We start from the raw sequence: 14531 nt of genomic DNA on the forward strand, positions 1-14531 counted from the left end.
GAATAAATAACATATCGTTTTGATCCATTCATTCACTTAATTTCCCAAACATCTCTTGGAATACACTAGAAAGGGATTTTCGGTTACATTATTTATTTCGACCTTTGACTAAATTGCGATAGAAATAGAGCTAGAGCCGTTTTAAACACGATACTCGTATTCATTTTCGGTCTTTCTGCAGAGCCGGACGTCAGAGCCCAATAGATTTTGCAAAGATCAAAGCTATATAGTTTAAAAATTCTAAACAGTTGTTTTTGTAAACTCGTGTCAAAGTTGAAAGTGGACGTCATGAAAACGGCTAAAAACGTGTTCCCGCAAAGATTCCCCGTCGAGAGCGAAATCAGGATTTTCCTAATTCTGCGTTTCCTACCTCCATGAAAACTTAGTACTTAGTTACTCTAAGAACCAAAGAAACAGTTTGAATAATAAATTACGCGATGCTAGAATTAAGTACTATAAAAATCTTCTAAAAAATTCACATTCACCCAAAGAACTTTGGTCGGTAATAAAAAACGTTCTTGTTAAAAATAAAAGTTACTGTGACATCTGCTACCCAAGATACATTTAACCAATATTTACATACAACTAAAGTGACCAATACGAACAATATAAATAATATAGTGAGTAAAATATTATTTTTGAGACCGTACTAACAAGGAGACTACCCGAGGTGATAATCACCGATTTTGTTGAAACTAGGTGGGTACGTAGACCTTATGGTAACATGGAATTTCAGCAAGGGAAAAGTTGCAATGGGCATTAGTTTTGCCATGGCAACCGAAAATGTTTTTGGCAACTCAGTATGTATATTTTCCCATTGAAAATGACATGGGAAAAAATAATAATAATAATTCTAATTAAAATTATTAATTTTAATCAAATTCAAACAACTAAATTATATTTGATTAATTTTTATAAAATTCATTTATTACCGTCGATTTGGCGATAACATGTAGTAGGTAAATACAACTTTTTATTTTTATATTTCGCTTGTCTCCATTTTTACCGATTCTGATCAAATTTGATCAACTTGACCAAAATTCATCAAAATATCATAAAATTAATTTCTTTTGTCAAATTTGATCTTTTTTTTGGTTTTGAAAATTTTCACAGGGGGGAAGTGCTCAGATTCCCATGTTATTTTCAATGAGAAAATATACGTACTGTGTTGTCAAAAACATTTTCGGTTGCCATGGCAAAACTAATGTCCATTGCAACTTTTCCCTTGGTGAAATTTCATGTTACCATAAGGTCTACATACCCACTTAGTTTCAACAAAATCGGTGATTATCAACTCGGGTAGTCTCCTCGTAAGTATAATCTCAAATATAAAAAATCCTTCCGCCCCAGGTATTTATGAGTTAACGCCAAGAATAATAAAACTCATAGCCCAATATTTTAATTTAATGGTTAATTTATCATTTTAACTAGAAATGTATCCGGATCTTCTGAAAAATACACTAATATAATTCTTAAAAAAGGAAATAAAGATGACCCTGGTAATTATAGACCAATTGCTCTGCTGTACGTTTTAGTAGTAATATATCGTAGTAGTTCAGCTCAACTCGGATAATATTAGGTATAGTTTTGCTTATGATATGTAGACATTTTTTAATAAAAAAGGAATACAATTATTTTTCATGTATTTTAGACAAGTTCTCTTACAACCCTTTAAGAATTATAAGATTAACCCAACAGTAGCGGCGCTAAGGTTTTTTCACGGGTGGGCTAAATATTTTGTGGCCCATAAGAATTTTGTGGCCCTTACGATTTTAGTTACCCCTTATAATTTGGTGGCAGCTGTGGCTTGCCCTCCAATATGTCTCTTATAGCTTCTACATATTTAAAAATTTGAAAATTTAACTCAAAGTATAAATTGCACTTTTCTCTTTTTTTTACTAAACTCGTCAACAACCAACAAAGGATTGTCTCTTAACCTATTAGATAAATCTATTTATAGAGAGCAAGGCTAAATTTGTTAATCGATTTTCAGACATTGTTGTTCTTAAAAATGATTCGAGTCTATTAAGTGTACTAAAACTACGCTCTGAAATAGTATTAGCAACAGGTATGCATAATACAATTTGGAAATATTTTACGAGATCTGGGAATGCCTGCTCGTATGTCAATAAATATTTATAGCAATCGGAAACATTTTGCAAATTTTGAGGTTTAAGATATTCATTGGTTTCAAGCTGCGTTTGCAAACTTTCTGTGTTTATGTTTTCACCGCTTTTGGTACTAAATAACATTTTAGCAACGTTGACCTGATTTTTCAGAGACTTCATTTCAAAATTAAATCTTTTGTAGTTTTGACAAAACGCAGTAATTTTTTCAACGTTCAAAAACTCGCTCGAATTTGGGTCTGATGCGCAAAGTTCTTCATAAATAGAACTATTTTCTAACCATCTTTTTTTCATTTCTAATACGAATCTATCTAAAATTTCAAAATAAGTTGCTTTAAGTTGGTCGCCAATAGTTTTGAACTCCGTTTCCCGACTTCCTATAGTACCCGTTATTATGATACCTTTTAACCTTTTGTTTTGAATAATTTTTCTTTTCATGGGTACTTTGACGGAACTATTCTTTTCTGGTACTGGAATTGAGGCTGAGAGAGCTAATTGTTTCGTAACATCCCAAATTTGATCGAATCTTTCAGAATTTCGGTCTGTTTCTAACTTTTTTATTGTGGCACCGCAAATTGCTACGGCTTGAGTTATAACTACTTTTGGATTTTGCAAATATTCAGACAACACAAACGCCTAAAATCTCATCTAATGCTACGACCATTAATAAAATGCTGAAATTTTGAAGCTGGGAATGGTACCCTCTACATTCGGCTGCTTCCTCAGATTTGCCACTTTCAATTAAGTTTTCTAAAGCTAAAACTACAGCATTATATCTAGTTCTAAAAAAATGTATACATTTTTTTTTACTGGACCATCTAGTGTCACAACTCTGGGGTAATTTTAATATTACATCGTATTTAAGCTCTTTTTGGGCCTCTTGAAAATACTCACTTCGAAGTGACGAATTACTTTGAAATGTATAAATTGCCTGTAACAAACCAAGTGTTTCACGAATTATTGGTACATTCTTACAGGTATCCACCAAAACTAAATTTAGGCGATGGGCGTAACAGTGCACATATGGACACATCCCACCCACAGCATCCTTAATCCTAATGTTCACTCCCGACTTACTTCCACTCATTACACTCGCTCCGTCATATGTTTGCGCTACACAGTTTGATATTTTTAACCCATTTGATAAAAGAATATTAATAATCGCGGAAGATAAAGATTCAGCGTCAAATTTATGTAAATCAACAAAAGACAAAAACCTTTCAAGAACCTCTCCCTTAGTGGTGGTAAATCGAACACAAACACTTAGTTGTTCTACACCGCCTTTGCCCCTAGTTTCGTCAGCAATTATTGCTTAAAAACCACACGAATCATTAATATCCTGAATAATCATTCTTTGAACAAGTGCACCACTAGTGTTAATAAGCTCGTTTTGTATTGATCCGTGGGTATATTTTGCTACATTGGGCATGCTATCTACTTTTTTCTTTATGTCAGGTGAAATGCGCTATAACAATTCTAGGATTTCAATGAAATTTCCACGATTTTGCTGATCGTCGTTCTCTTGGTGCCCTCTTAACGCGATATCCTGTTGAGCGCATGTTAAAACAATTTGCACATGGGCGGATAAAACTTCTCTGTTTCGAATAGTATCTAAACGGTGTTGCTTATTTATCTGTGAAGTTATAGCTCCTCGTGTCTTAGACTGTATAAAATGTGCTTCGTTTCCGCTAATTGGAGGGTCGATTTCTCGGAAGTAAAATGTTCGTGAAATTTCTCATTCATATTTTTCCAATTTTTAAAACCAGTTGTGAAATATGTTTTTTTACCACTGCTTGGAAAATGACGGCAGCAAAAACAGTATACCATGTCATTTTCTACAGAATATTCCAAAAAGGGATATTTTACATAATAAATACTATTGAAACTTCGTTTTTGACCCCTAATAATCGTTTGGGGAAATGATAAGAGCCTTGGTTGAGCGAGTGGAGAATCCATGTCGATACTTATGTCAGGAATAATTTGAGTTGCATTTAAATCAGATAGAGCAGGAGTTAAATGGTGCACGATACTGCTATTCTCATGGAGTTCTCGGGAATTCCTGGAAGCGACAAATGAAAGTGCAATGTCATTTAAATTGTTTGATTCACTTTCACTAGGAGCTCCTATTAAGATATTATCAATAACTGATTCTTCAATGCCTTCTACAACTTTATCGAAAACATTTTGACTCGTTTGCAACATAGAATGTTTATTTATAACATCGTTCGATTTATTAGTTGAAAGATTACTTTCAACATGAACCCCTATAGCGTCCTTCAATAAGCTTATTTTATTGTCAGTACTATTTTGTTTTGGTTCGGATTCTAGCGATTTGTTTTCGTTGTGGGAAAGTTGATTTTTTAAAGATTCAGTAGTGGTTGGTAAGTCAAGTTTGTTCGCAATTGCATTTAATTGAGTTTGTTCTCAGACTGGAATTGATGTTTTGAAGTACTTATTTAGAGCCCCTTTTTGAGAATTTAAAAATTCTTGACTGGCTTTTAGCTTTTTGCGACTTTGGCTTCCGGACGGAAATTTTCTCCCACTCATTTCTACAATTTTTTTTAATTTGTCAATACTTAAATTTACCGGATATAATTATCTAAAATCCTTCTAATTCTCGATGAATATTTATCTTAGTAAATAATAAGACTAAGTTTCTAAGATATTAGAAAAATAACTAATAATAGTAATTTGCCTTGACAAAGGCGGTTTGGAAAATATATATCTACTAATAGTTAGCTAGCCCTGAAAAATGCTTTTTGGAAAAATTAACTATTAATAGTTAATTAGCCTTTAAAAGGCTGTTGAAATAATTTGAAATAAAATCAAACTATCAACTAGTCATTTAGCTAAGTGTTTATATTTTAAACAAGCGCATTAGGGCTTTTTTAAACCTCGATGAGGTAGAAGTCCGCTCTTGCTAAAATATTAGAACAGAAAAGACTAAACTACTTATAATTCGAGAAAGACTTTCAAAATATATATCTACTAATAGTTAGCTAGCCTTGAAAAAGGCTGTTTGGAAAAATTAATTATTAATAGTTAATTAGCCTTTAAAAGGCTGTTGAAATAATTTGAAATAAAATTAAACTATCAACTAGTCATTTAGCTAAGTGTTTATATATTTTAAACAAGCGCATTAGGGCTTCTTTAAACCTCGAGGAGGTAGAAGTCCGCTCTTGCCAAAATAATAGAACAGAAAGACTAAAGACTTAAAATTCGAGGAAGACTTTGAAAATAGACCTGACTCGTTCTGGAGCTCAAGACGAAATGGAAAGAAATGTTTAAAAAAAAAGCAGCTTAGCGGTCGAGCCTGGCATTCACCATATTTCGCAAAAGTGGTGAAATCGAAAAACCGCAGAATTTTTCAGGAAGCGAGAAGAGCAAGGTCGTTTTATTGTTGTGGCTATCGTCGCGTTTACTGGACCCCCTTCCGAGCTTGTATCCGAGCGTCGGATTCCGAGCATTGACGTGCATGCCCGCTGGGGTATTTCCCGAAATTAACTCAAGCCCCTTTCTTTTCTTTCAATTGTTCATTAAACTTTCTCTCCATTTCCGCTCCCTTCGCCTCCCGAATCTATCTGTTTATGGTCTACTATCTTTTTGAGTAAACGAATTGATTTTTAAAAATTTTCCCCCCCGAAAAACTTTACTTGGGAATAAAAACAAAGAAATTTCAAATATGTGGCCTCTTAAATATAAATATGTGGCCCTTTTAATATAAATATGTGGCCCCTCTCAGAAATACAGGGGGGCTAAAGCCCACTTCAGCCCACCCTTAGCGCCGCTACTGTAACCCAACTATTTAGAGCTCGGACAGGACAATAAAGTTAATATTTTGCCGAATTTTGGGTAAACATGGGTTTTTTCGCGCGTTCATAACAATATAAACCCGGTTTTTGAACAATTGGTTGGTTTTTGAGCAGTATTCGTAACGGAGATATTTTAAATTTACTAACTAGTCTCCTATATTTTATCGCTTAATGACGAAATCGGTATACTTTCCCGTTATTAAAATTATTGTCCTACCTACAAACCTACATTTTTACCATAATCAACCAGTTGTTTTCAGTGGCGTAGCCAGGATTTTGTTTCGGGGGGGGGCACTCCATTGGAAAAAAAAGTAAAAAAATAAAAATATTCGTACGTACGACCATATGTTTCGGGGGGGCATGTGCCCCCTGTGTCCCCCCTGGCTACGCCACTGGTTGTTTTAAGCATATCGTTTAAATTGTTTAGTATAATACTAAATTTTATTTATAAAATGGCAGATCTAGCGCCAAATATGCTTTTAATATAGTCCATTTTATTTGGTCGTCGCGAGTTCTACTGCATTCAAAAATTTCCTTTGGGGAAATAGATCTTGACGGAGAGCGGTAAAACGTTTCCGGGATGGCACTATTCAACCGGCGAAGAAAAGGACTCGTGATTCTTAGAAAAATACCTGTACTCTAACCAAATTATTTGACAATCATAAATAAAGGAAATTGTTATTAATTTTCTTACCTTTTCTCGTTCAATCAAAAATATTTATATTAAAATTTTGGCAACTAAATTTCGCGCTAAGCCTTGGCACTGCAAGCTAGTTAAATTTCAAAACGTTGCCCTTCAATACAACTTTTGAGCGGTGGTGATTTTCTTGGTTAATTTTAACTCCTCAATATCAACGTTTAGATATTTAATTTTAGATATACATGTATTTCCATTCCGAGACAAGTCTTAAGATAATATTAGTCCATTTTAACCAAAGACTTATGATGAAATTCAGATTCTAGGCGAATCATTTTCCAATTTGAAGACATGGTTATCCACCCTTTTCAGTTTTTTTTTATATTTGAATTTCAATATATATCCATAATTAACCAAAGAATTTTCATGAAATTGAGCAGCAGAAACCTGAAATTAGGTTATTGACCTATCGGAGTAAAATGCTAACACATTTTAATACATTCAATATATAAAATATATTTATTTTCTTTAAAAATACATTTGGAGGTAGCTGAGATAATATTATAGAGTAAATGAGAATGAGCTGAACACAATGCATGGCCTTAAAAAGCACAAAAAATTTCTCTAAATCGTGTTCCTATAGTTATAGTAATCATGGAATTTAAGATTTCAAAACTCTTGGAAAGATACAATATAATTGTATTTAACAATTTAGACTGATACAATATAATTTTATTTACTATCTCTAGAAGTTTTAAATTTCTGCCAAAATATTTTAAAACATTTCATTATGTAGACAAAGTGGTTGAAAATAGTTTTGCCAGCTTAACATTTTCTCAAATAAGTTGGTTCATAGACAAGAAATTGGCATTTTAAAAATTTTCTAAAAAAGTGATCTGGAAGATTATATTTTGACAAATAACATGTTGGAAATATTAAAATTGATTCAAAGTGTAGGTTTTATGGGGCAAAGGATAAACCTTAAAATGAATTGGAAATGGTGCTGTTACAAAGTATTAATTGAAAATTGAGAATTTGGTTTCTATTGTTAAAATGACCCTAAAAACAAATTTTCAACAAACATTCACACAGGAAATGTTCTAGCTAATGTTGAAGTACCCAAAACAATAAATGTGAGCACAGAATGAATGAATAATGCAAGTAAATTATGCAAAAAAAAAACACAATGAATAAGTGATAATTAAAAAATAAAATAGCAAAATGAGGTATATCTAATTAAAACTTCACTTAAAGTATATCAAATAATTATTTTAGCATTTATCATAAACTGATAAAACCAGAAGCATATAGTTCGAAAGATGAACTTACTGTATGAAATCTATGTCAGAAGCTTAAGATATTAACATAATAAAATATATTTGAAAGCCCTCCAACATTAAGCAAATGGCATTGGTGCTATAGCATCACCTTGGATTATGAATATGCTTACTGCATATAACACTACTACTTATTTGCCAATCTCATACTTCACATTAAAACCCAAGCATTCCCTAACAATGACAGTTTAGTAGGTGTAAGCTATATTGATTAAATATTCTTGATACCAGGCATTAGCATTTATAGTGCAATCTACAAATAAAATAAGGTTTTCTCAATAAAAAAGCTGTCAAACTCAATCCATGAACAGAGGTTAGAATTTAGCTAAATATTTACAGGTAACTATATTTACGTAAATGGCAGTTTTTGTTCAATTTTAACAAAGGGGATCATAATGAAACTCAAGGTCTATTCAAACAGTCAACAATTTTGCCCAACTTTGTTAGTAAACAGTTTTTAACTCAATGTTTATATTTGGTGAAAATGCTTCTCTAAAACATACCACTACTACAAAATGTCAATTAACATTAATATAAATATTTAATAGTGAATAGTACCAATTAATTAAGTTCAGTCATATCGACTTTGATTATTTGAATTATTAGTTTGAAAAAAATGTAGTCAAGCCTCACTCATAAAAACAAATGTGCTCAAAACATGAATGAAATGGTTTTCACAAAATGGTTTTACTCATCAAAAAAGACCTTTACTTTTTTTTGATTAGATTTCCATACTACACAAAAAAAAACCATTGCCATAGCAAAAAAAAATATGAATGTAAACACCAGTAATTTATGAACAGCTTTAGTATACACCAAATACCACAACCATTTCAGCAATAGTGTATAACAATTATGGCTAGCTGATTTTAGTAATTATTGAGCACCTTCGACTTTTGAATAGACTCTTTTAGTGGCTTGGGAAATGATTTCCCAAGGAGGATAGGATATTTCGATGAACTTGAAGAAAAAGTCATCTCTAGTTAGGCTAGTGATTTTATGGATGGAAAGAAATCGATTCACCTCGATGCTGGACCTAAGGCGTCTCTTTTGAGGACACTTCTGGGGGTGATGGTAATAAATGTCACACTTTTTATTTTTATGACTAATGGTTGACCGATAAACGACTTCTCGAATCCAACCCTCAGTCATGGGTCTACGGAATCTCTCGTCTATGTTATGACGGAGACGGACATCACTTTGAATGGAATGAGACTGTGAGATACAATCACTTCTGCTCTCTGGATAAAAGAAAACCGTATTTAAATTAAATTCCAAGGAGTTAAAGCAGTGGCCGACTGGCCATAGAGTGAACCTGCCCAATGGCCGGTGGGCCCCTCAAACATGATAGCATTATAGTTTTTATAGCTGGGGCCCTTTGTCTTCTGGCAGCCCAAAATATTAGACCCAGTCCGCCAATGAGATAAAGAACTCAAAACTGAGGTATTTTAAATTATTCTTGGTCACCTCATACATCAGCAAACTTAGCACAAATTACTGTGGAGCTTGGGTTAGTCGCACCTTCCCACCGCTTAAGATATTTTGGGGCTTTGCAGTTTTTACAAACCCTTTATATAGTAACAATTAAGAAGTTCATGTTATATATTAAATAATAAAGCAATGACAGGAATTTAATTTTATGAAAAATTACTTTGAAAATGTTCCATTTTATATGGGATTTTAACGTTAGTCTAATGACTGGCCAAACTGGCTACATGAATCCACCTGGTGATGAAAAACTGAAACTTGTGTAATGCATGCTACTGAAAACTGCTTCGTTGATGGCAAAAGGTAGTTTAGTTGGTAGGGGTGAGGAGGATTGAGAGGAGCTTCTCTTTATCCCCGCCAGGTAGCGTGGATCCTAATTTTGATTTATCTCGCGTCTGTCTATTGCTGAATATGTGGGCCCTTATGCCTAATTCAAACTTAGGGGGTTCTTGATAGTCTTATGCTATTATATGTAGTCAAAACGCAATGGGGTCATCGCGTATCCTGTTTTATTATTAGATAGTTTATAATATATTTTTAAGGTTAGTGATGAACTGTGGCGTAAGTAAATATACAACCAAATATAACGTATGAAAACATAAATATAACACTATTCAATATGTAATTTACAAAACAATGAAACATTATTAATTTTATAAAAAATATTAAATTAAAAAATAAAATTTATTTTAAATATATATGAATGCTCATCTATAATTATCATAATGACCTATAGATTTTGTATGCCTCAAATAGGCTCCAGCCTAAAAATTAAATTAATTCTCAGTTGAATCAGTCTTTTCTCTGGACTATTTAAATAACACATTTTACAGAAAATAATGAAAAATAACTGACCTTCCTCTGCCTGAATCGGAGAGTCCAAGTTACCATAATTGCACAAAATGTATTCGTCCAAGATATCCAGTTCCTTGTTCTCTCTGGTTGATTTCTCTGTTTTAGGTCGTTTTGGTTCCATAGTTTCCTTTTTACGACCACGCTTCGTCGGAGTCTTTGGCAGCGGTGTTGTCTCATTATGTTCTTCTTTGGTGCACATTGAAACCAATTGGCCACCAAGATCAAGAAGTTCCACAGCGAATCGCGGTTTTGCGTTTCGATTTGATTTTCTCACTGCAATCTGAGAGGTCAGCCTAGGCTTCCTGTTCACTGTCCCGGGAGGACGCCCAGGTCTTCGCCGACCACTGTTTTCAGTTTCTGTTACCTTCGTGAAGGTCGGGTTCAGTTTTGGGTTCTTGAATGGACGCCCTGGTCGTCGTCGACCAACATTGACCGTTTCCACAACACTAGTTGAAATTGATTTTGGTGCTGCTTTTAATGACTTGAAGGGGTGTCCTGGTTTTCTTGCTACACCAAGTGAGGTTGGTAATTTTTCAAGAAATTTAGCTTTTTTGCAAGGTCGCCCAGGGCGTCTCCCAGAATCTATGAAAGAGGGGCTGTTGGATAACTTAAAATTTTTGTTTTTAACCGTTAACTGTACGTTTTTATTAATACGAAGATCAGATATCTTCTCTAAGAGTCCATTCTCAGATTCAGAATGCAATCCCTTTGGTTTCCTTAACTTAAATAATTTTGCCTGCGTGAAGGAACTGGTATTGGCTCTGTTAGTGTCTTCAAGTGGACAGTTCTTCTTGTGTTGAGTTAAGTGCTTGGCGTGTTTAAAATACAGTTCACAGTTGACGCAAAACAATTTCTTGAGCACTTCTTTGTCAGCGATCGACATGGCTTGATCACATAGCTGAATATTTCTACTGATATTTTCCTCTTCACTACTTAGAGGGCATTTTTTTCTTGTCACATCTGGATTTCTACTGAGTTTAGTTTTAACCAAACTAGTATTCTTAAATTTTTTACCACTTTGCTTTATATAAACACATTCTCGTCTTTCATGTCGTGTTAAGTGCATTTGATGCTTAAAAACCTTGCTACAATAATGACAAGATAAGAGTTTAATTGACACTGAAGAAATATCTTCATAAATCTCTTTCAAGTTTCTCTTGACTTCAGGTAACTTGGTACTTGTACAATTTATACTAGTTTCTTCGGGTCCATTGAACAAATCCTCATTCATTAGATTAGAGTAAATGCTATTTGAGGAATCTGTGTTAGAGAGACAAGCGTGTCTAGTTAAAGACATTTCATTTGTGAAATGGTTCTTACAGACTGAACAGAAATAATTTTTATTAGGATTCTGTAAACTGAATACCGCATAAATGCACTTATTATTCTCATGTCTAATTAAAGACTTCTGTTCTGTGAATTTGAGTTTGCAGTAACGACAGCACAATTGATCAATTTTACCTGAAGATATTTTAGGTGTTTTACCCTCTTGACCTCTGGCCACAGAATTCTTTGTTATAGTAGTAATTAAAACATCTTGCGTTTTTGTGTTTGGACTTTTTTTTAAGTTAAGGCAATCAGTTCTTTTGTGTTTTTCTAGAGTCACATTATTTTTGAAATACTGATTACAGGAAAAGCAGTACAATTTGACTGGATGTGTGGATAATTCTGTAGGCCTTCCCACATTTTTCCCCATTTTCATTACTGGTTGTAAAGTGTTGGTTTTATTTGGATAGGACATATTGGTTGGAGAACTTGTTAGTAATTGAGATCTTAATTTAAAAATTGTGTTGGAGATAGTTCCATCATCTCCATTTGTTCTATCTTTGGATAACTTAGAATGCTCTTTCTCGTGTTGGGACAAAATAACCTTTGACGAGAAGCTGCAGCTACAATACATGCAAATGTATCGAGGATTCTGAGAAGACTTTTCATTCTTGTTAGACCATTCATGTTTCACAGTGTCAGAAGTAGCTAAGCTCCAAATTTTCCCAATAACCGGATTAAATTCTGATTCAGTTTCATCCTCATGTTCAGAATTTTCACTACCCTCATGACTCAAATCCAAAGATTGGCTGTTTAATTCATTAGCATGCAAAGTTCCAATGTTGTATTCCATTGGGGCACTGGAACCTAAAACAAAAATTGAGTAACATTGAATCCTATACTTTGATTTATAAAAGATTAAACATTTGAAAATATTATTCTGATATTGGGGGACAGATTATTTCATTACTGAATTTGGTTCACATAAAAAAATGATCAGTTAGTTTTAATTCTCTAACTGGATTAACCTGCTAATATTCTGGCTGAAAAATCCCAAATGACTAAATCGATTTAATAAACCGAAACAATATATTACTCCTAATAATTTACAAAATTTAACTTTTAAATCAAAATTTATGTGACTCAGAATTACATGAAAAGATTGAATTTGAAATGTAACCAATGTTCAAAATCTTAAAATTTTAAGTTTTTCAATTGCCTTTCTTATACTTATTATTCAGCATCACTATATTTACCCCTATTTAATTTACCAGTGGTATGAAAAATAAATATGAAAAAGTGGTAATTTTGAAACTCTGTATATAGCGTATAGAACCAAATTGATTGAGTATAAAGGTGACAGTCATATAAATTGAATTTTGTGTCCATGGCTAAAAATTGATAATAAAATTAAAATGACACAACTGATACTTCATGGCTTTAAAACATTATTATAACATTAAAAAAATGTTTTAAAGCCATGAAGTATCAGTTGTGTCATTTTAATTTCATTATAAAGGTGATATATAGTTATATTGTTTTAATGCCTTTACTCAGGCACCTACAATGCACAGCTAGAGGGTGGTGGAAAACCCTTTGTACTTATTATTATTAGTCCGACTTGGGCACCGAGGATTTGGGGATCTAAGCGAAAGAGATAATAGGTTTTTTTATAATAATCAGAAAGTAAGAAAAAATGTTTGGACAAGGCTACAAGTGTTATAAGCATATTATAATTAGCTAGGCTAATATGCAAGGCACCACCTTAGGCCCAAGTCATATAGCTACGTTTAATACCTTAAAATCAGGTGGCCAGGATGTGTAGGAGGGTAGTGGAAAGCCCTTCATTCCACTCGAGCCAACATCTCCCTACATAAACTATTACCATTAACCTCAACAATTTCCTAATATTGAGAGTAAAAACCGTTTAATAAACTAAAACTCACCTAAAATGCTTAACTAAAAATCTAAACCAAATTTGGAGAATGGCCTTTGCCAATATTCTACTGAGTGGAGGTTTGCTGTTACATCACTGGTCTTACCCTATTCATATGAATCTACACAAAATATTTTGAAGGTCGACCCTTCAAGCAAATAACATTTGCATTAGAGTGATGAATACTTTCTCTAAGAGATATTTTATACAATTCTTATGCTAGAGATGTCTTAGTCATAGATAATTAATGGTTTTACCTGTATGATTCTGTTCAGTCTTCTGGGCTGGGTCTGAAGATTCAGCATGATGGTTATCATTCAACATTTGGAAATGGGTTGAGTTCTCTTCCGTTGATATACTATTAGGTTCATTTATATCGTCAATGACATGAGGTAGAATAGCTTCTTCACATACATCTACCAAATCAGCATTATCACCATCAGAGTTCCGTGACTTCCGGTTAAGTTCGTTTGGCAGGCTACTGTAAACAACGTTAACCTCTTCATCATCAACTTTACTGATGTACTCCTTGGAAGCTGTAGGATCTGTCAGGTATAGTTTAAACTTTGATTCTTCAGATTTGGTTTCTGGATAAGCTTTTACACTAAGGACACTTCTGTCTTCTTTATTTATGGGTGAAGTGGAGTACTTAGAAGAAGCTTTATAATCGAAAAATTTGCAAAACTTAGCATCTCCCACCAGTACTTTCTCTTCCTTGTTCAGGTCCACAACTAAACTTATAGGTTCATTTACAGGTAATGTAAATCTGTTACTCTGTGTATTTAATGTTTTGATATTTTGATTGTCTGGTGTTCGAGCTATAAATAGAACTGGGGATATTAAATCTGAGGAGGGCCTGGATTTCAAAGAAGAATTTGGCAACATATTGCTATGCATCTCGTTAATTTTCATGGCAACATTTTTGGTTTTTTCCTTGTGGATCAAATCAGTACTATAAACCTGTACAGAGTTAACACATTGACGAGAATTTTCATTTTCCAAAACTTGGTTTTCTAAAGTGGAATTTTCAATATCTTTCACCAAGACACATTTCTCAAATTGAGGTATTTCATT

The 14531-nt window shown here is 33.4% G+C and overlaps 1 protein-coding gene across 1 annotated transcript; it reads right to left on the reverse strand.

Moving 5' to 3' along the window:
* Positions 1–8683: 8683 nt before the first annotated feature.
* Positions 8684–14513, reverse strand: LOC149963260 (uncharacterized). Its single transcript, XM_090180452.1, has 3 exons — positions 13715–14513; positions 10256–12388; positions 8684–9153 (listed from the first exon to the last, which is right to left on the reverse strand). Exons 1-3 carry the CDS (start codon positions 14367–14369, stop codon positions 8789–8791), a joined length of 3153 nt encoding a protein of 1050 aa, XP_090036578.1. The 5' UTR covers positions 14370–14513; the 3' UTR covers positions 8684–8788.
* Positions 14514–14531: the final 18 nt, after the last annotated feature.

Source organism: Leiobunum rupestre, chromosome 1 (genome assembly GCF_980474605.1).
Source record: "Leiobunum rupestre chromosome 1, qqLeiRupe1.1.hap1, whole genome shotgun sequence".
Classification (NCBI taxonomy): Eukaryota; Metazoa; Arthropoda; class Arachnida; order Opiliones; family Sclerosomatidae; genus Leiobunum; species Leiobunum rupestre.

Bases quoted from the DNA above. Each gene is read 5' to 3' on its own strand.
- LOC149963260 (XM_090180452.1), bottom strand. From the start codon at position 14,369: ATGAAAATTAACGAGATGCATAGCAATATGTTGCCAAATTCTTCTTTG. The intron at 12,389-13,714 runs GTAAAACCATTA...TTTTTGTTTTAG, and splicing joins GACTGAACAGAATCATACAG to GTTCCAGTGCCCCAATGGAA. The intron at 9,154-10,255 runs GTCAGTTATTTT...TCTTTTATCCAG, and splicing joins TCCGATTCAGGCAGAGGAAG to AGAGCAGAAGTGATTGTATC.